We start from the raw sequence: 20,878 nt of genomic DNA on the forward strand, positions 1-20,878 counted from the left end.
TCATAAAATGACTTTTTCTTGTATTATAACTCTTGTTAATACCGACATCATCAAAATTACCACTTTTTGCTGTAACATAGCATTTATTCACACCAACCAGTGACAGAAAATTGACTTTGCGCTCCACTTTTAGCTTTATTTTTATCCAATTTTTCCTTGTCAAATTACATATTTATTCTAATTGAGGTACGTTTTTCTTTTTTCCACTAGAGGTCACTATTATGTGTTACAAAAACATTTGACTCATAGGTCACCGTAATAAAACCTTGTACATTTAAAAGGGTAGAGAAATGCCCTCTACTACACAATAAGCCTAAAATAAAGCAAAACCAAGTCGCCCTGTGTAGACAGTTGATAATGGAGAGGAAACGGGAAGATTATTAAACAATTTCCTTTACTGTGTGGCCTTTTATCAGGTACCGCTGGAATTGAAGAAATGGTTCTGTTTCCGGTCATACATAGATTGACGTTTGATGTGGTATGATAAGACAGAGATTTTGGACAAATGATGAATACGATTTGGTTTGAGAGATAGATAGATAGATAGATAGATTTTGTCAAGTCGACGTTTCGTTTTGACCGTCCCGTGTGCTTGTCCAGAAGACAGTGTGTGATCTTGTGAATTATGTAATTGAGAAATTAGAACAACAATATCCCACCTCGCGCAAAACTCACCGCCAGCGCCGCAGCGATGAGAGCGTTCTCCGATTGGCCAGTTCACTCGGGAGCGTCACCTGAGCGAGCGCATCGACCGCTGCGATTGGCCGTAACGCGCCGCCAATCAAAACCGTTGCCCGGGCAACGGGTAGCAAGCAGCTTGTCAAAAGCGCACTTTCGCCAGTCTGTCGGTGGATTGGAAGCTACTCGCTTGCCAGAGAAAGAGCTCCTCCGTCAGCGGGTGGATGGACGGGCCCACTTTGAGCATTTACCTTGTCGATATTGACCGAGTGAGTACTTTTGTTTGTCTTGTTGGCACGAAGCGAACGCGGAGGAGGTGGATGTGGAGGAGGAGGCGGTGATGAGTGTTGACGGCGCGGCTCGTTGCTGCTTCGGGTGTTTATGTAGAGAGAATAAAAAACGCAAATTGACTCATCTTTAGCTTTTATTCATCTTATAAATCACTACGGAGTCGGCTCTAGTGATGCGCTTCACGCGAGGACGTTTTTTTTTTGCTTTTTTGTAGCACTAGTTGGGTGTTTTCAGGTGGGAGTTAAATCCCACGCATGCGCACACGCACTTAGACCGAACATGCCTCTCAAACGGAGGGTCGCGGGTCCTTTCTATAGAGGTCCGCTGTTTGCCTGAGTAAAAACGTTTCATCTTTTCATACGTTTGTTTTCCATAAACACAGTATGTTGCCAAATAATATCCTCTTCATAATTGTCCATGTCAAATTATGTACTACTGACATGAATGAATGGATGGATGAATCCTGAATCATTGTTTCAGAGAAAAGGTAAAGTGTATGTTTTTTTTACACCACTCCTTTTTGGAAGAAATTAGTACGAACACCAGGTATCGGTAGTAGGCTGATACCGGCCTTATTTTAAGGTATCGGGTTATTCTGGAGGCTCCGATACTAGCCACCAATACTTAATAAAAGAGAGAAAGAAATTTTTATTTACCAAGTGTGAAGTATATTTTACTTTATCATGATTTAATTAATGTTACAATGCCTTACAATAATATAGCATACAATTTTTAGGGGAAAAAAAGCCTCTGTTTTGTTATTGATGAACACGTCAACCTATTATGACACTATGAAACACAAAAAAGTCTAATAAAATAGCAAAACACATGTTTTTCCCTAATTACTCTATCAAGGAACTATAGTCTTTTGAGCCAATTTCACCTCAAGAATAATGCGTTGAAGCTGTTAGGGGGGAAAGGTTAAAAGTAGTGTATATTTTCAGTTCCCTGCACAGACTCCCGTTATCCTCACCACGCATGAGTCACTTTGTTGATAGCGAGAGCGCCGAGAATCCACACAATCCACAAGCCATGCCATTCCTCTTTTCAGGCCCTGGAGAGGGGCGGGCGTAGACGATCTGTGGCTTGTTTTGGAGAAAGCTCGGAACGCTCCTTGTGTTGACTATTCGTCGGAACACAAAGGCAGTGAACTCAGGTGTTTGGATCCTTGTGGGGGTCCATGGAGTTTATTTTGGCACACCGACAAGCAGTAGAAGATGAATTGTAGTGGAAAGTGGCGTTTGGAGATTTGCCTGAGTCAATATGTGAAAAAGCGCCCAAGGAGAGACTTTGATCACTTTTGTCGCAATATAAGCTACAGTACAGGCATTCAAAGTGATGAACTCCCACGACTACAGTCGTCGGAGGACTTTGCTCATTCTTGATTTGCATGTGTTGAGAAAAAAAAAAAAAACTTTGTTGATGCAACACGGCTACTTTGATTTTTGAGATGAAGATATTCTATTCCGAGCCTTACGATTTTTTTTCTTCTCTGTTTGTCTTGCGCTTGCTGATAGAGAGAGGTCAGATGGCTCGTATGTTTGTCTTGCCGCTGTTGCAATTCAAACCTGACAAAGTGTGCCGAGATGTATGCTGTTTTTTGATTACAATAACTATTAACATTTTTTTTTTACCTTGTTACTTGTGTACATTTTTGGGTTTAGAGTTTAAGTTAAAAGTTACGGAAAACTACTGCTATAGTTTGTCCTAAGTGTCCAAACCTTGTGTTCATCTGATTGCTGAAAATGCATCGCCAACTTTGATTCTCCTTGCCAACATGTGATTATTTATGATAATAATAATAATAATAATAATAATCTTTATTATTATTATCTTATTATTGTTATCTTTATTATACTTCTTATTATTATTATTCTCACTCAAGCCACGCCATATCCGAAGCTATTTCATACCTAAATATTTGGCTGGCAAAAAAATTGATGAACTGATGTGCATTAACTTGGAAAATTTCTCAAGTTGAAGATCTTAAAGTACTGAATTTGTACGCAAGTCATGAAAAAAAAACCATTTTCCATCATATGTCCCCTTTGAAGAAGGTTTCACATACCCGCGTTTGGATTGCAGATGACGGCCATGCGGCGAGGGGTGCTGCACTCGACGGGAGCCAGCCGGTGGCCACGCCCCCCACTGCCCGAGCACCGTGAGCCTTTGACTCCGTGAAGACCCGTGACATCGGTGATGTCATGAATAAATTTGAGGTCCTTGGGATTGTGGGTGAAGGTGAGTCCCCGTGCAGTTGTAAAAATATTTGATTAACTCATTCACTGCCATGGGCGTTTCGATCCGCGACTGGGAATCCAACCGTTTACTGCCATCGACAAATATAGTCGTCAATTGTGTTTTCCAACAGGGTAGGCGCAGAAGTGGGTCTCAGCCTGCTCGTCCGAAATTCAAGTTGGTAAACCACTGTTAGAACAGATCCTTGTAGATGGTAGTGTTACGTCTCGTTGGATTTGAGACACCGCTTTTGAATGGAAGACAAAGATAAGGGGGTTACTCACGGCATGTCTAATTGATGACGAGGGAGAGAAATGCCAACACAATCAAAGGCAGAAACGTTTAGGCACCTTACACTCGAATACGGTATGGGAATATATGGTATAAGCAGAGTATGTGTCCCGGTTGCTAGTAAAAAGTGTGTGTCACCAGAATAATGATGCAGTGAATGAGGAATGGCTTTAAAAAAAAAAAAAATCGTCACTGGCATTCCACATGAACTGTGCAGTGAGTCCAGCAAAGAGCAATGCACTGTGTTCAGCGCGGTCATAGATTTTTCCTCCGTGGACTTAAGGTCAGTCAATTGTTGTCGATGGCTCACGCAGCCGCGCCATGCACACAATTCACTGCTTATGTAATTAAGCCGCTTCTGTGAACTCGTGTGAAGGGGGATAATGACATTCAAATTTGTCCTTCAGCACTTTACAATTTTTTTTTCATGGCCAATCCTAAAAATGATCATCCAACCTTTATGCTTTTTTTGAATTAGTCCAAAAGGTTCCCATCCTCAATTTGAAGACATCGAGTAAGTGATGAGCTGGCAAAGAAGTGGCGAGCAGCATATCATTTGCCTGCTCGCTCCAACAATCCAGCCTGAAGCCCCCAACCGCTACCCTCCAACCCATCCATGGGGGGGGGGGTTCATTGCTGAGCGAAGGACTGCCATGGTCGATAACGTCACAAGAGCGCCAACTCGCCAATGCTCGTGTCCTACTTCCTTTGCCACATGTCCCTTTTCTTAAATAGACCTTTCAGAATTTTATCGGAGAATGCTGAAAAAAATATTCAGCGACTGCCGTAAATCCCCTCAACTTGAGCAGGTAGAATGTAATCCTCCCCCCAAAATTCTGCAGATTAGAATAATACTGACATAAATACCCAAAACATTTCGCAAGTTAAAAAAGATGACCACAACCCTCCAAATTTGGTTGGTTTTCCGTAAATCCACCAACACTTGTGCCGGTTAAAATAAGATGACCGCAATTTCCCAAAAGTTGCATTTGTTCAAAAAAAAAGTAGTGTAAATCTTTCTCTCGCTCTCTCCTTTACAAAACATTTGAGCATAATGTGCGTTTGCCACGTCATCATTAAGGAGATGCTTTCAGTTGAATGAAAAAAAAATGTCTTTCTTCTTTTTTTTCTTTTTGCCAGACTCTGTTGGCATGACAACAACACCAGCGGCAGTAAAGGAGAACACTTTCACATACCCTTGCGGGGCCGCAACATTAGGTACACCTGCGCTGTGTAATCAATCGCCATTGAGAAAAATACTGATCGAACAATATGGACGGACGCTTGTTGCTCCGTAATCTGTAACCTTCATACAATGGTCAAAATATCGGTAGCACTCCGTCCACTATTCATAGTACCAGTTCTACCTTGAAAAAGTCTGGTTTCAGCCGATGTGGTCGCTTTTTCGTGACACTTTTTTGGTCAATGGAACTGCTCCTCAGAACTTCTTCCAACTTGATTGCAGAACGCTGGCCAAGGAGGGCCGTCACGTCTTTGTCTTCTGATTGGCCGACAGATGTAGGCGTTCCTTTAAGCCGTGCCGCAAGGAACTCTCCTGCACACTCCTATAATAAAATACTAATAATTCCTAATAATACAACTATTACATAAACAGAGTTGCAAATCAATGCGAAAAGAGATTTTTCTCACGCGCACATGCTAGGTTTGTTTGCTGCTATGCTAAATGATCAAGACAAACAATGGTAAAATGAAAAAGAAATACTTTCATAGTAACTGGTTCCGAACCTGCACACAAAAACTCTTCTTCTAGGTTCAAGCCTTTGCTATATTTATTAATAAGTAATACCTCTGGTTTTGAGCAAAAAGCAGAGAAAACAATATTTTTTGTGAAACAAGACTTACATTTCTATCTACAGGGATCTGTTAATCATGACAGTGGTTTACAAACTTGAATTTCACAGAAAACCTGGGCGAGACTGGCATCCACGCCTACCTGTTGAAAAACGCACATGACGAATATATACGTCGATGGCAGTCAACAGTTGTTTTCCAGATGACAAATATAATGTGAACGCCCTCATCCAGTATATCGACATATATTATTTTGTATGTGGAATATTACAAATGCCGTGGGTTGAAGGGCAGAAAATCTCCGATTCTGGAATGACCTTTTTTCCTTCCTTCTAGGTGCCTATGGCGTTGTTCTCAAGTGCAGACACAAGGTAAGATCAAGCCCATGTTCCGTCAACAACAGCAAACCCAAAGTATCGTAGCACATATCGAGCGGCATTAAGGCTCAGCGACCCACACTACCGCCTCTCGTCTTGTCATCTCACTCCATTTAAGGAAGAGGACGAGCTGAGTGTTGACACCAGAACACGGAGGAAGGAGAGAAAAAAAAAAGCAAAGAAATAGGCTGCCTCCCACTAACAACAGATCTGCAGTAAACACGTATTTTTTTCTTTTTTGATCTTGCGTCTTTACAGTAGTGACCTGCACTTCGATAGCTTGCCAGACGACGGTGCTTAGCTGTTCATTGATTAGCTGATGAAGATTCAGCCTCCATCTGCCATCAGACCGTCAATCACAGTGGCGACTAGTTATTATGCAAAGTGTGAGAAAGACTTCGGATCCGCATTCGGGGCTGTCTAAAATTGTGAAAATTTTCGTTTTTTAGAGAGAGAGAGAGAGAGATTTTTTGCACAGTTACGAGAGAGAGAGAGATTTTTTACACAGGTACATGTTTTACAGGTGTGTGTGTGAAAGGGGCTTCAGACACAACCCCCCCAAGACAGAAAGGCTTTTCATTCATCATGATATTGTTTATTTGGTTTGTCTGGCATCCAGCAGCGCAATGGCACCAAGTTGCCTCTTGCTGCTGCGCTCTCACTCTGCGGGAAAGTCACTGATAGATGCCATCCGTACCTTTTGATGCGGCTAAATGCGTGGCATGACGCGTGGAGGCACAGCAGGCAGAGAAACTCTGGCCTCTGATCAATGTGGACCGTTGCCATGTGGAAAATATCGTATGGTTGCAGCGAATGGGCCCACACGCCGCTCACGGATGCGTGCGCGCCCACCAAACGTGGCACGGGCAGCGCATGGGAGTGTGCCGGCTGCAGGAAATGGCGCTTGATGGGTTGCAGCTGCTCAGCGTTCACGTCCACCCACAAATAAAAAGTACAATACATGTGTTTAGTTGACGAAATGAATGAGGGCCGAAATAGAATCGGGGAACGTTTCGACTTGAGGAAAAGGTTCTAAGAAAATGCATGTTTTACAGGGAGTGTGAAACGAGTTTGGATTGTTCCGCCATTTTTGTATCGGTCGTGCATCAAATCATTTAGGTCGTTAAGACCCCCGTAATGTGTCCCGGTTTCTCTTTGTTTGTTATTTGATCGTGTCAGCACCAGAAGGATTATCAGAACTGCTTTTTTGTGTGTGTCTGACCTGGAGTTGTTGACACGTTTGAAGTTTTTAGCGGTTGGAAATAATTAGCATTTTTTTTATGCCAATAATGGTGGTACCATGACTTGGGAGTTTTTTTTCGTGTTGTTATTGTTTACTCTTATAATAGACAATATTGTACGTGGCTATTTCCAGAGCTGGGCACCTGACCCTTTTTTGTCAGTCAGTCCCCTGCCCATCGGCCGCTATCTCGGTACACATCCGGCCTCGACCCTCCGGCCTTATTCATAAAAATTGACCCCGTTCCTCCCCCCCAAAAATTATTTGAACATCATTGTCTGTGTGAGACGAGACGTGTGACAGCAGCGTGTGTTCAAGCGGGCCTGTTTTTCCACATAACTTTTGCCTCACACCTGCCACTGGGGCACACCATTAAGGAGGGGGGGGTGGGGGGCAATACCATTATCACAAAAATTATTTTTTAGTTTTCAGAGCTTGTAACTATTCCATATTAGATATTTTATTTACATATTTACACACTTGTTTCATTTTTGTAGGAAAATGGCCATCCTATAGCTCAAAAACTTGATATGATAGAGAAAAATTGAGATTGTTTTGGGATTCCGCTCCCAAAAATGAGTAACAGCTGTCCGACCTAACTCAACAAAAATTGCGATCCCCGGTGTTATCTTAAAAGTGAATAATAGAAGCACAACAACAATCAACATTTAATGTAGTTTATTATTTTGATTTATTTGAGGGCATTTCACAAAAGCGATAAACAATTTGGGAAAACAATGTAATTGGGATTTTTTTTCTTCTTTTTTGTAGATTATTACATATTTATTTATTTTTTTTAAATTTGTATTTATACAAGACTATTTCATTCAGATGATCCTGTCTATTTATGTAGACAATAATTATATTTGGGCCAGATATCGGTCACATTGAAAGATAGACATGAACATTGTCACTTCCAACTTAGTCAAGCATTTCTGCTCGAGCGCTTCAACTCAAGGTGACCCATTTAAGTCCCCTTTTTCCTCTCCTGTCCTACTTTCTCCTCATGGGCCTACATAAATAACCATTGCCTTCAAAAAGGGGGCGGACAGATGATTATACATTTTTCTCTTTCCCACCGCTTGACAGGCTGCTCCGTAGTTGTATCGAGAAAGAAATGAATTGCATCGGCTGTGTTACGCAAGCCCAAAAGAGTCCGAAAATAAAAGACGGGAGCTGTCTGTGATCAACATCAGATGTTCACGCTGACTCACTCCACGGTGGCGGGCGTTAAATGGATTCTTTGATCATTACGCAATCCGTTAATTCACCCTTTGGAAGTAATTGCACGCACTTCATGGATTCTTCTACGATGGGCCGCGTGGACAAGAGCCCATCGCCGAAGCAGGTTGACAGCACATCGAGTAGCTACATAATCGAATCTCCTCAATCGCAATAAAATCGGTCTAATGTGCACTCATTAGAAAAAAAAAATGCTCCCAATTTCCGGAAATTTTGTGGATGGATGTGAGAAGTCAGCGCCTCGACGCTGTCAATGTTTTATTAGTGTGTCGACTCGTGGAGCGATAAGCCCATTCAGGGTTGCATTCCTGCGCTGTGCGCTTAAATCAATAGTGAGCACAGCTTTGTTTGCGCTCTCCTCGCTCTTGACGCACTTTTGCCAACAGCAATCGGCTATGTTCGTACGATAGCGTGTGATGCTCGATGAAGATTTTTATGATTTTCTTTTTTTTTTTGTGAAAGCTGATCTTTTTCCGTACTCGTTCACATTAAAAACACAAATGCGACTTCTGATGTGAACGTCTAATTGTGCTGTGTAACCCATGTGGACAAGGCGGGCAATGTTTGAAGATCATTTCAAGATATTTAGCCCTGAGAAAGTTGGTGCGAGGGCTGGATTATAGCTGTTTACAGCTCTGTTTTGTGTTTATTGTTTTGCAATTAATATTTGGATATTCTACACTTTAGCTCTCAGCATGTATACAACGACATTTCCCCGTTGCGTCCACTGGATGGCCTTCCTCAAGTATTTTTTTTTCTCTTGCAATGGTGATCATTTATTTTGCAGGTCAGTTGGTAGGCCGTTATCTTTCCTTTGCCAGCATGTTACCGCCTTCGGTACCGCTCCAAGCACAAATGCCGGCGGGCCTCGCAAGTAGGCCATGAAAAGATTGAGCAAGAGTCTCTGCAAAGAAAAAAAAAATTTTTTGGGACAAAATTGAACTAAAAATCGTCGTCGTATGTGTTATATCTATATACCAGTGGCAGGCCGTCAAGGCCAGAATGATCATATTTTTCACATTGATGTCATATTAGTGAGTGTTGTATTTTTAGATGAGAGTTTTTGTCAAATCAGAATTTGATTTGAGGTATAACTCGAAGTGATTTTCCACAAATGACATTTTGACTTTTGTCAGAAATAATGTCAAAAGTAACTGAATTTGTTCTCGGTTTATTTACAGTTTGAACACACGGAATAGCGAGGGAGCACGCTACGCTAACGGTTAATTGCGAATGCGTTTTGTTTTTGTATTTTTTCATTGCAGGACACCAACGAAATTGTGGCTATAAAGAAATTCAAAGACAGCGAAGGTAAGATGACTTTTGAGCTCCTTTTGCACTTTTTGTGGGATTTGCTTTTGTCTTATTTCAACCTGAGCAACGTTTGTGGGCGCTATGGCGGTCCTATTTGAAACGGCCCGATGTTTGGGTGAATTAACTTTGATTCAGAAAATGAAGAGGTCAAAGAAACGACACTGCGGGAGCTCAAGATGCTGCGCACGCTCAAGCAGGAGAACATCGTGGAGCTCAAAGAGGCGTTCCGGCGGCGAGGGAAGCTCTACCTGGTCTTTGAGTACGTGGAGAAGGTGAGCCGCCTTCCTTCTGCGCCACGCCTCGGTGAACCGCGACTCCTTTTCTTTTCGTCAGTAATTTTTTTCTTGTTTTCAGAACATGCTGGAGCTGCTGGAGGAGCTTCCCAACGGCGTGCCTGCCGAGAAGGCTCGGAGCTACATCTACCAGCTGATCAAGGCCATCCACTGGTGCCACAAACATGACATCGTTCACCGAGGTTAGCCTCTCGCATAATCTGCTTGAGCTCATTTTATGATTATTTATTATTATTTCCCAAAGCTTGGTTAATCTGCACAAAATTTGAGGGATTTACGGTCATTTTATTTAGCAATTTTCACCAGAGCACCTTTTGAAGGATTGAAGGTGGTTTGATTTGAATCTGGGCAATTTATGGGGTAATTAAAGTAGTCATATTTTAACCTGTGCAATCTTTTGAGATTTTATTTTGTGCAATTTGTTGTGTTGTTATTTTTAATTTAGGTAAAGTATTCAAACTTGGTTACTTCTCACTACTGCATTTAGTCCACCGATTAAAAAATACAAAATAAAAATCATGAAAATGAATGGAAAAACCTTACACTCGGTGAGCTTTTGGTGGACGAGCAGGAAGCCAGATGGCACTTGGCCGTCCAAATGGCCGCTGGGATCTCCCCACGCTCTCATACGACTCCTTCTGCTTCCTTGGGTTTGTCCTTTCTGAATAAGTCATGCTTTTTTGCCACTTTACAATCTGTGAATTTTCATGTTTCTTTAATTGCTGCATCTTTTAAGCTGTTATCTCTAAGGGCATTTGGACGTGTTGAAGTTGCAAAAAATAGATGACATGCATGCAGCAATCCAACATATGGTGGCTTTTTAAAAAACAAATAAATAAATAAATAGATAAAGCAAAACTGTTATTCAATTAAAATGAATTAATTTTTTTTTTTACCTGCACAGCTTTTAGCAGGTGTACGGTAAACTACCGTATTTATTTTTTTTACCGGCACAACTTATTTTAACCTGAACAATTTTTGGTGATTCAATTTAGTCCGAATTTAACTGCAATTTGGGGGCGTTTAAGGTTGTTTTATATTTCCTGGACAACTTTGGGAGGATTTGATGTCCTCTTGTTTTAACCTGAACAACTTTTGGGGGAATTTATATTTCATCATGCGCAACTTTTGGGGGATTTACGGCAACCTTATTTGAACGTGTGCCACTTTAAAGAAATTTTAAAGATTTTAAAGACATTCGATAGATTTATTTTATTCCTCACATGACATTTGAGGGAATCTGGTTGTCTTATTTTAACATGAGCACATTTTATGTGATTTACAGTTGCTGTACCGTAACTTTGCCTGTACGTTTGAGGATTTATGATTTATTAATTATTTTGGGGGGAGACTATTGAAGGATTATTTTAACCATATTAATGTTTAGGGCATCCAAAATCAAGATTATTCTCTTCCTGAAATGGATGTTTAGGATGACTACGCTTTTCCTTGCACCCACCTTTCGGTTTTAATTGTGTGATGATGTCATAACGTTACCCGTTTTCTGCTCATTCTTCAGACATCAAGCCGGAGAACCTTCTCATCAGCTCTGATGACATCCTCAAATTGTGCGATTTTGGTGAGATGCCAGTCAAGCTGCGATACAACTGGAGTATTTTTTTAGCACTGAAGCTATATTTGGATGAAACCAGCTCATCCGGTTATCTAGCGAGCTCCACGTGCGGCCCACTCTCTCACTTCTTATGCATGCTTCCATGGCAAGCCGCTTGAGCATTTGTTGCTCATTCTTCAGCTCCATACGCTAGTACACTCTTTGTCCTGCTTGAAGGAAGACAATTTAGTCGTGATAGAGCGATGTGCTTTTTTCAGGGCCGATACCGATATCGATTATTAGTGGTCATGGAGGCCGATAACCAATATTTGAAACCGATATTTTTTTGTTGAAAAAAGGGGTAAAATCGTGTCAAAATTTTGAAAAAGAAAAACTCCAAAACTTGACTTAGTTTAAATGCCTTTAAATGCCACATATTTTTGAAACAACTTTTGTGATTGACAACATATTAAAAGTTTATTTCGAAAATAGACAACTTAGTTTTAAAAGTCTAACAAAAAGTGCACTTTAAAGTTTACTGAGGCAAATAGATTTCTCTTAGTTGTGAGTTGTTGTAGACTGACATTAAAATTTCTGCAATTTCCTTCCTATGCTCGCGTGACTCGAGGTGAAAAAGCAAACAGGCATCTTATTGCTGACTGGCTGCTACAAGGAACCAGATAGTGCTGTGGCGGGACAATCTGCTTCTGCAGGCAGGGCCACCAGCACAGCAGAGAGAGAGAGAGAGAGACGTGTCCTACAGTGAGCCAAAATAAACCGGCGTTTTATTTATCCGTCTTGAATGTAAAAGAAAAAAAAAAAGTCCGATGCAGAACACCAAATATGGACCCTGATAATCTGTCCGGCCGATAATCGGTCTGTCACTACAATTTAGTGAATGGGCGTTGAACTAGATATCAAAGACATTTAAGAAATGCTCAATCTGCTTGCTGCAAAGCGATTTCAGCATTTATTCAATAACCTACGAGTCAACCGAATTGTCTCACGAGAGAGAGACGAGAGCATACGAGTACATGAACATGTAAAGTTGATTTCAAGGATATGGGATAATTGCTCACATGGCTTTCCATACGCTTCAGTTCACGAAGCATGTTGCAACGCGTCAGGCTAATGTCGCGCTTTGATCCAATCTGGCAACCGAACGAGGGGATACGGGGGACGGAAAACATCATGCGGGCAATCTGCTGTGAGAGACGGGGGGCCGTGTTGGCCGATGGAACACATATAGGCCAAGCAGATGCCAGTTTATAGCGGGTACTAGGGTGGCGGGATATGCACTTGAAATTAACAACAGATCATATATTCATGAAAAAAAAAGGCAAATTGACAAAATCACAAATTCTATTCAATACTTATTGTGCGGAGTTCTCTGCCACAAACTTCACCTCATCGATAAAGTGGCTGAATTGCCCGGCCCGATGCTGTGTTTCTCCCCTGCTGTGACCTATTTTATCTTTTTAATGAGGACACTGTGTTCCGGACTGGTCGCCACTATCTCGCCTCATCTTGTCTTCTCTTGCCAGGCTTCGCACGTAATCTCTCCGAGGGAACGGACGCCAACTACACGGAATACGTGGCCACGAGGTGGTACCGCTCTCCGGAGCTCCTGCTCGGGTACGTCTGTCGGGAAAAGCATTTGGACATGAAAATAATAACAAATTCTACATTAGCATTCGGCATTATTTTTTTTTATTATTAATATTAATATTCAAGAAAGATTGGCCACTTTGAAGCTGTATAGCATAGATACTGCAAGATTTGCAAATCAAATAGCAACTGTTCCACGGCCAGTATCATTCCAATTCATACAGGTTCGAGTACTACTGATATTATGAAAATAATTTCACTTCCTGTGTCATGTTCTCTTCCTGCCCACTTTTCAGGGCTCCTTACGGCAAGGCGGTGGACATGTGGTCGGTGGGCTGTATCTTGGCAGAGCTGAGCGACGGACAGCCTCTCTTCCCGGGCGAGAGCGAGATTGACCAGCTCTTCACCATTCAGAAAGTTCTGGGACCTCTTCCTCCGGAGCAGATGAAGCTCTTTTACAGCAACCCTCGCTTCCACGGGCTGCGGGTAAAAAAAAACAAAAAAAAAAACTCATGGTGTCTCGCCTCCGTCTTCCATCACCTCTTTTCTACGTCTTGTTCCTCACACACTCTGCTGCTTTTATTGGAAAAAAAAAAAAAAAGAAAAAGTACTTCCTCTGGTTGTGCTGCTGTGACTGATTGCATCGCAATGACTCATGGTGTATCTTGTGTCCTGGAAGCCTAGTCGTCCTTCCTTTTCCTTTTACATGCCCACGCCTAAGGGATGAATAATGATCACATTGCAAATTGCTCCCCTTTGTCAATCCCCGATAGGTCTACTGTACCGGTACACCCCCACACACACAAATATATTTGGATGCTTTGCACTGTTTATTTATATTTAGTTATATTCATATATTACTTATACTTGTATTTATAAACATAATGTGTTTTTTATTTTATTTCACGTGTTTATTATTTAATTATTGAATCTATAATGAATTTACTTGATATGTTTAATGAAATTATATTATTATATTTGCACTGATTCTGATTCTTACTTTAAATTTAATAAAAGTCGTTGATAGTCTAAAAAAGAAAACGAGTTGGTGCTTTAATAAGAGAATGTTTTTATTTACGCTAGTGTATTCCTAATTGTTCTTTATTATTATTTTTATATATTCTCTAATTTTGTTGGATGCGTCATCAAATTGTCACTATATAAGCACGCTGGTATAGGACAAAATCAGTATTATGATTCAGATTTATTTCATTATCCTGGTGAGGATCAATCCAAGTTGTAATAATTGTAACGTATCTTGTTGATTTTCTTGTAGTTCCCGACTGTAAATCACCCCCAAACATTGGAGCGCCGATATCTGGGAATCATCGGCGGAGCCCTGCTGGACCTTTTGAAGGTACTTTGTCTGCTCACGGTGGTGAGTCCGAAGAATGCGACCGTTTCTTGTGTGCATTGCAGAGTCTTCTTTTACTCAACCCCGCCGAGCGGTTCCTGACAGAGCAGGGCCTCAACCACCACGCCTTCCAGACCCTGAGACTGGTGGAGCGATCCGGGCCCCCGACGCCGACGCCCGTTCGCTCCTCCAAGCGGAAGCCCCACCATGGCGACACCACCCCCAGCAGGTCAGTCTCAAATATCGGTCTCCATGACGACTAATAATCGGTATCGGTATCGGCCCTGAAAAAGCGTATCAGTTTATCACTATTATAAACTGACTAAGTACCCAGTTACTTTTACGGACTTACTTTTACTTTTGTTCTTCTTCCTGTCTTTGGTCCCTGGCCAGGAGTCACGGCCTGAAGAGCTCGGGCAGCCATCGTTCCAGCACGCGCGACTGCTCCAGTTTGCCGCGGCACGAGGATCTCCACCCCAACAACAACAACAGCGGCGAGAGCGGCGGCGGCGGCGGCGGCGGCGGCTTCCTCAATGGCAACCTGCCGGCACCAATCAACCTGAGCCCGACGCTGCACCCCAAGAGCTACCCGTCACAGATGTTCAACCACTCGGCCTCGTGCGGCGTCGACCTGCCCCACCTGCTCAGCCCCGCTGAAGCCAACAAGGGCGACTTTGACGTCAGCCCGAGCCCCAAGGGCTCCGACGGCCCCGGGGCCAAGTACCTCAAGTCCAACTTCCGCTCGCAGCAGCACCGCCACTCCTTCGTGGAGGGCAAGACCAGCACCCTGCAGTCGGCGGAGAAGCACGGTCGCCACAGCTACATGGAGGCCCCCGCGCCCAAGTTCTCCTACTTGAACCTGTCCAAGAGTTACGGCACGCTCAGCGACGCCAAGTCGGTGGGCAACCTGAACGATGTGCACCTGTATGCCGACGAGCCCGCCGGCCGCTACTTCCCTTCCAGCTGCCTGGACCTCACGGCACCCAGCAGCCCGGCGGTGCGGCGCTCCGACCGACGGGGGAGCACGCGCACCGAGCGCGAGAGCAACACCCTGGACTCGTCCTACCGACGCTCTTCCGTCCGCCACAAGGACTCGCCCGACGGCCTGGACCCGAATGAGGGCGGGGCCGCGGACCGGAGCCATGCGCACTCTCTGTCGGCCCCTCACGAGCCGTACGCTCAGGGCTACAGCAGCCCCTTCTCGTCGCAGCAGAGGCCTCACCGCCACTCCATGTACGTGCGGCGGGACCACCTGAGGACTCACGGGGGCGACGATGGGCTGCTGGTGGGGCAGGGGGTGCCCACACGGGCCAGCAGCCTGCAACTGCTGTCGCCGCAACTCCAACACCGCACGCTGCCTCGCCACTCGGCCTCCCGGGAGGAGGACATGAGCCGGGTCAGTCCCTCCTCTCTCGTCACATCACCGCACGTTTATAATGATGATTACGTTCCTCTTGCACTTGGTAAAAATCTGCGTAAAATGTTTTTTTCTAAGTTTTAGACACATGTGAACTTAAATGAAACACTCAGTTGTCGGACGTACGGCGCGCTCCTGCGGGCTTTTGCATTGTGTCGTGTGGCTTTGTGTCGTGGTGCGCTTCCTGTCGTTGACGTGAGGCTGTTGTGTTGTGTCCAGAGTGATCAGGCCCCCACTGAGGCGGCCCCTCACAGCAGACCCCCAATCAGGGACTCCACCAGGGACAACTTTCACACACAGAGGCAAAAAAGCGAGGTCCATCCCTCTCTCTTGCTCTCTTTCATCCAACTCTCTTTCTCTCTCTCACTCCTCCATATTTCTCCCTCTCTCTCGCCCTCTTATGCCACCACCGTGTCTTTCTCTCTCTCTCTCCCACGCCCCCTTATATCTCCCTTTCTCTATCTCATCCCCTTTTCACTTCGTCCCTGTTTCTCTCTTGCACACACTCTGTCTCTCTCTCTGTCGATATAGTTGACTCGACCGTCATTCGCCGCCTGCTTTGCTGCTGCGCTCATGTGACAGTTAAAGCCTCGTTTAGATTCTCCCTTTTTGTCTCTCTCTCTCTCAATAAATAAATGCATAAATAAATCAATATGATGTAGTAGAGATGGACCGTGGTGTGTTGACTGCGTTTGTATCTCAGGTGGGCCTCTACCACGAGGCTCAGGCCGAAGATGGCGGCGCCTCGTCCAAGGAGAACCGCAACATCTACAGCGAGTCCATGCCCCGCAAGGTCGGAAGCTTCTACAGAGGTGGGTCGATTCGACATTCGGCGTGGTGTGGTATGCTACTTTCTTGAGATAGATAAACTGATGTTGGACATCTGATGTGGTATGCTTTGGATCATGACATTTATTTTTTCACTGATAACCATTTGACATACTGTATGTTGTGGTATGCTTTGGATACTGAGGCGTTTCTTTACAGAGATAATATGCTGGGCATGTGATTTGGTATGAGTGTGTGTGGTCATGGTGGTGTTGTGTTGGTGTCTAAAAGGCAAATGATGGTCTCTGTGGTGTTTGTTGAACAGTCCCTTCTCCTCGGCCAGACAATTCCTTCCACGACGGCCGCTCTCAGGTGCGAGGTTCCGGCATGACGGGCGACGCCGGCAGCCTGGCCAATCACTCCAAACGGCAGACGGCCTTCGACCCCTGGTAAGCACCCCGTCCTCCGCCACAAGCACCACTTCTCTGTCGTACCATCTCTGTTGTAACACACTGACTTCATTTTGCGAGGACGGGCCCAGACACGGTGGTGCTGAGTACTGCCGAGCCATCCAAGGAGAAGGAAAAGCAAGGTTTCTTCAGAGCAATAAAGAAGAAGAAGAAAAAGCCTCAGATGGTGAGTTGACCACTCAATCCCACACGGGTGAAGCGTGTCGCGGTCGGGGTTATCCCCTTTCCACTTGGCAGTCTTCGACTGAAAGCCTCCTGCCGTCAACAAATGTCTTTTGCCTGTGTGTAGCCCCGAGAAAAGCAAAAAAAAATTGCTGTCAAAATGAAAATAACACAAAGATAATCACACTTTGTATATTTCAAACAACTAAATAGCCTCAGCTTGGGTTAGCAAGTCTGTTTATCCTAATGCAAACAAACGATGCAAAATGCCACAGACAGGCGAACAAATAGCATCTGTGTCATATTCGTGCAGCATGTAGATGCAAAATATTATATATATTGACAGGCATATATTCTTTATCCTCCGCAAACAACAAATAATTGCCGTACCTTGTGAGTTTTTCAGTGTTTGTAGTATACTGCTCCCTGGTGGCCAATGTGCACACACACCAGAAAGAAAATCACATCCATTGAAGTGAAGCAAATAACATTTGATTCTTCAGATTGTATTTAATCATGTCATTAATTTATGTTGTTATAAAGCACAATATATATGCTATATTATATGGATGGAGGTGAGGATAATAATTCCACAAGAATTTGAAATGTGACGTAAAACATGAACAGCTGTGCGGAAGGGGCGTTGAGGGGCTCTTTTTCTTTTTTGGTGGCTGCTTTGTTGCCAAGTGAGGACGAGGAGGCAAATAAAGGCAATCTGGCCAGCAGGAAGCAGCCCGGCGTATTTTTAGATTCTCATTTTCTGCCACTGTGACACACACACACGCACACACACACAGAACACTTCGCCAGAGCTAGAAGCTGCTAGAAGGATGCTCTGGATGCTTCTTGTGTTACCATTACAAATAGATTCATGTAAAGTGATTTTGTAAAGCTAGTTTATCCTTTGTATTTTTATGCAATAAGGTATTATTTTTCTTTATTAAAAATTGGGGGGAGTGAATGAATGACATTTCAAATCATTTCAACAGAGAAAACGGAAGTAAGGTTTTGAGCTCGGTGACGGGATTATTTAGCATGTATTTGTTTGCCAGGTCCCCAGCGAGGAGGCCGTCCTGCAAAAGTCATCGCGCTCCCACCAGAGCGGTCGCCACCGCAGCCGCGACAAAAGTCGAGAGCGGGAACGTGAGCGGGACAAGGAGTGGGCCGACAAAATGGCCGACTCGCACTCCCCGGTATGTCCCGTCTGTCTAGTCCAGCATTTAACCAAGCATGATCAGAACTGCTGACCTACATTTAGAACCTGTATTAGAATATTTTGTCCTTTTTTTTTTTTTTTTTTTTGACCAATCAGATTTCTTTGTGTTATTGCTAGCTTATGTATCGTCAACTATATTCACAACAAGACCAAGATTTCAAATTCAGAATTTTGCCGACCACCGATTGGTTGGTCAGCAAAAATTCAACTCGCTGAGCACGCATGTAGCAAGCCACATGAAGATTTTTTTTTTATTGAGCATTTGTGTTGAATCTCAACGAACCTGCAAAAATACTCAAGCAATTGGTGCCCACCCAATTAGTTTTGCAGTGAGCTACAGATACCACAAGATGGCAGCAGAGCACTTTTTTCTATTGGACAATGTTAGAGCCTGACGAAATGAAGATCTTCTCGTCACTTCAACATAGTCAACTGTATTAGACATGGCTTTGGTCGACAGCAAACAATAGAAGATAAGTTCCCTTATTCTTTTTTTTGTCCCAGAGCCAACCGCTCAAATCGCTGCGCAAACTCCTACACCTCTCCTCATCCTCGTCCAATCAGACGGCGGCGTCCGACATGCGCTACCAACCGCTGCCCAGCCCCGCCTCCGCCCCGCAGGGTGCCTTCTCTGATGGCCGTGCCCACTCGGGGGTCAACACGCCGCAGATGAAGAGCAGGCAGTCGGCCTACCCGCCGCTGGAGCCCGGCTGGCACGCCGGCAACCCGTATCCCGAGCAGATGGCCGCCAAAGGGGGCCAGAACGGGCATGGTTTCGGGCGCCCCTCCAGGTCCCGCATGGCCAACCTCAACGACCTGAAGGAGACGGCGCTGTGAAGCGAGACCGCAAAGGAAGTACTGAACTCACTCACGCCTCTGGGGTGGGCTCCCCAACACTTCCCGACACCTCTCACCACGCACACGCACTTTTTGTGCACTTGATCAACACATTTGATGTACAAACATACACACAGAAACCTAAACACGTTGATACACATTCATGCAGTACATAACAGAGTATCTCACAAAAAAAATCCATCTCTCCAATTTTTTTAATTTTGGTAAAAATGTGATTGTCTTTTCATTGTACCTCAAAATAAGTCCACACAGATATCCAAACTGCTGACAACAAAAGTGACAACACCCCAAAATGAAACTGGACAAACTGGGGCCAATTAGCAATTTTCCCACCCCTGGTGTCAAGTGACACGTGAGTGTAACAAAATCGTGTGAAATTGATGGAATGACGACCAGACGTGTAAAATTTGGTGCAATCAAATATTCACAAAAATGTGAGGGGGGGGGTGACTCACTTTTGTGAGATACTGCACACACGCATACACTCATTGAAAATGAGCATTAAAGTGTGGATCAGACTGAATGTTCACGTCAAGAACACACATGCACACACGCACACACACCCCGTGCACCGCTTGCAAACTGGAGGCCAAAAGCCTTCTTGTGTCTTAATGTTTTTTTTAAAGGCTTCCAATGTTTGATAGACTTTATATGATGACTTCATTTGTATTAAAAAGAGTGTGTGTGTGTGTGTATATATATATATATATATATATACATATATATATATATATATATATATATATATATATCATATAAATGGAATATTTAAATATGTATAAATATATAAATGGCTAGATTGAAGTGTATTTTTAGTTTGAATTGAGTAGGAGAATTCTATTTAGTCGTAAAAGACGTGGTATTTCTTTCAAGGCAAATCCCGTCGGCACTGTAACGTCATGTGACATAATTGTAACGCAAAACGCACACATCTGCTGCGTTGACCATTTATTCCAACTACTTTTGATTTGTCTTCATTTTTAATTCATTACTGTACAGTTACATTGCTATTTTATTATTATTATTATTATCGAAAATGAACAACATTGTTTGTGAAGTAGCTTAGCCGGGACTCTCAAAATCGCCACCGTGTCATTTGGTAAATTCAACCTGGCGACAAGTTTTGTTGGAGGAAGAGCGTGTATTATATTAATACTGCTAATGTGGGAGCCTTTGTCGTCTGCTATTTCCTCTCACACTCACACACACGCACACACACGCACACACACATGCAAAAACACACACCCATAAAGACACACGGCGGGTGAAAGTAAACAGTGTTACATTTGGGATTTTGTTACACGTTTGTAGCATATTCCATCATGATTTATTTTCCTCCCCCTGCACAGACAAATGTGTAATATTCATGTCGACATATGTAACACTAAAGTGCAAATAAATTGCAAACTGGTTTCATTTGACATATGTGCACATTTTTTTTTCAGGAATATTTGGGCCACACTAATATGAAGATGAAGTCTTTCCAAATCATGGCTTTTTTTTCTTTTCTTGACAAAAAAGACTAAAGTGGTATTCATGAGATTTTGGAAAAAAAATTGTAATCTTGTAATACTATGAGAATTTATTTCTAGAAAAAAATAGGATGATTCTAACGTTTATGGATTTAATATTGTAATAGTCATCTTCTTTTTGTTTAAAAAAATATATTTTTCTCATAATGCTCTGACTTGTTTTCT

The 20,878-nt window shown here is 43.3% G+C and overlaps 1 protein-coding gene across 4 annotated transcripts; it reads left to right on the top strand.

The window, feature by feature from the left end:
* The first annotated feature begins 797 nt into the window (after positions 1 to 797).
* Positions 798 to 20,602, top strand: LOC148324953 (cyclin-dependent kinase-like 5). 4 transcript variants are annotated; one of them, XM_088313926.1, is made up of 18 exons: positions 798 to 947; positions 3,055 to 3,210; positions 5,647 to 5,681; positions 9,435 to 9,480; positions 9,619 to 9,755; positions 9,838 to 9,958; positions 11,296 to 11,355; positions 12,873 to 12,963; positions 13,233 to 13,422; positions 14,213 to 14,293; positions 14,356 to 14,519; positions 14,684 to 15,686; positions 15,927 to 16,022; positions 16,411 to 16,519; positions 16,801 to 16,924; positions 17,006 to 17,111; positions 18,160 to 18,300; positions 18,828 to 20,602. In XM_088313926.1, exons 2-18 carry the CDS (start codon positions 3,174 to 3,176, stop codon positions 19,158 to 19,160), a joined length of 2,874 nt encoding a protein of 957 aa, XP_088170052.1. In that variant the 5' UTR covers positions 798 to 947; positions 3,055 to 3,173; the 3' UTR covers positions 19,161 to 20,602. The 4 variants fall into 4 exon arrangements, with proteins under 4 accessions (XP_088170052.1, XP_088170053.1, XP_088170054.1 ...); XM_088313927.1 differs by having other exon boundaries at positions 16,819 to 16,924; XM_088313928.1 differs by lacking the exon at positions 15,927 to 16,022.
* The last annotated feature ends 276 nt before the right edge of the window (positions 20,603 to 20,878 follow it).

This window comes from Idiotropiscis lumnitzeri, chromosome 13, assembly GCF_059441095.1.
Source record: "Idiotropiscis lumnitzeri isolate Australia: NSW breed Sydney's pygmy pipehorse chromosome 13, RoL_Ilum_1.0, whole genome shotgun sequence".
In the NCBI taxonomy this organism is placed as follows: domain Eukaryota; kingdom Metazoa; phylum Chordata; class Actinopteri; order Syngnathiformes; family Syngnathidae; genus Idiotropiscis; species Idiotropiscis lumnitzeri.

Excerpts from the sequence above, each read along its gene's own strand:
- LOC148324953 (XM_088313926.1), top strand. The coding sequence starts at position 3,174 with ATGAATAAATTTGAGGTCCTTGGGATTGTGGGTGAAG. Across the intron at positions 9,756-9,837 it reads TCTTTGAGTACGTGGAGAAG|AACATGCTGGAGCTGCTGGA; the intron begins GTGAGCCGCCTT and ends TCTTGTTTTCAG. Across the intron at positions 14,294-14,355 it reads CCCTGCTGGACCTTTTGAAG|AGTCTTCTTTTACTCAACCC; the intron begins GTACTTTGTCTG and ends TGTGCATTGCAG.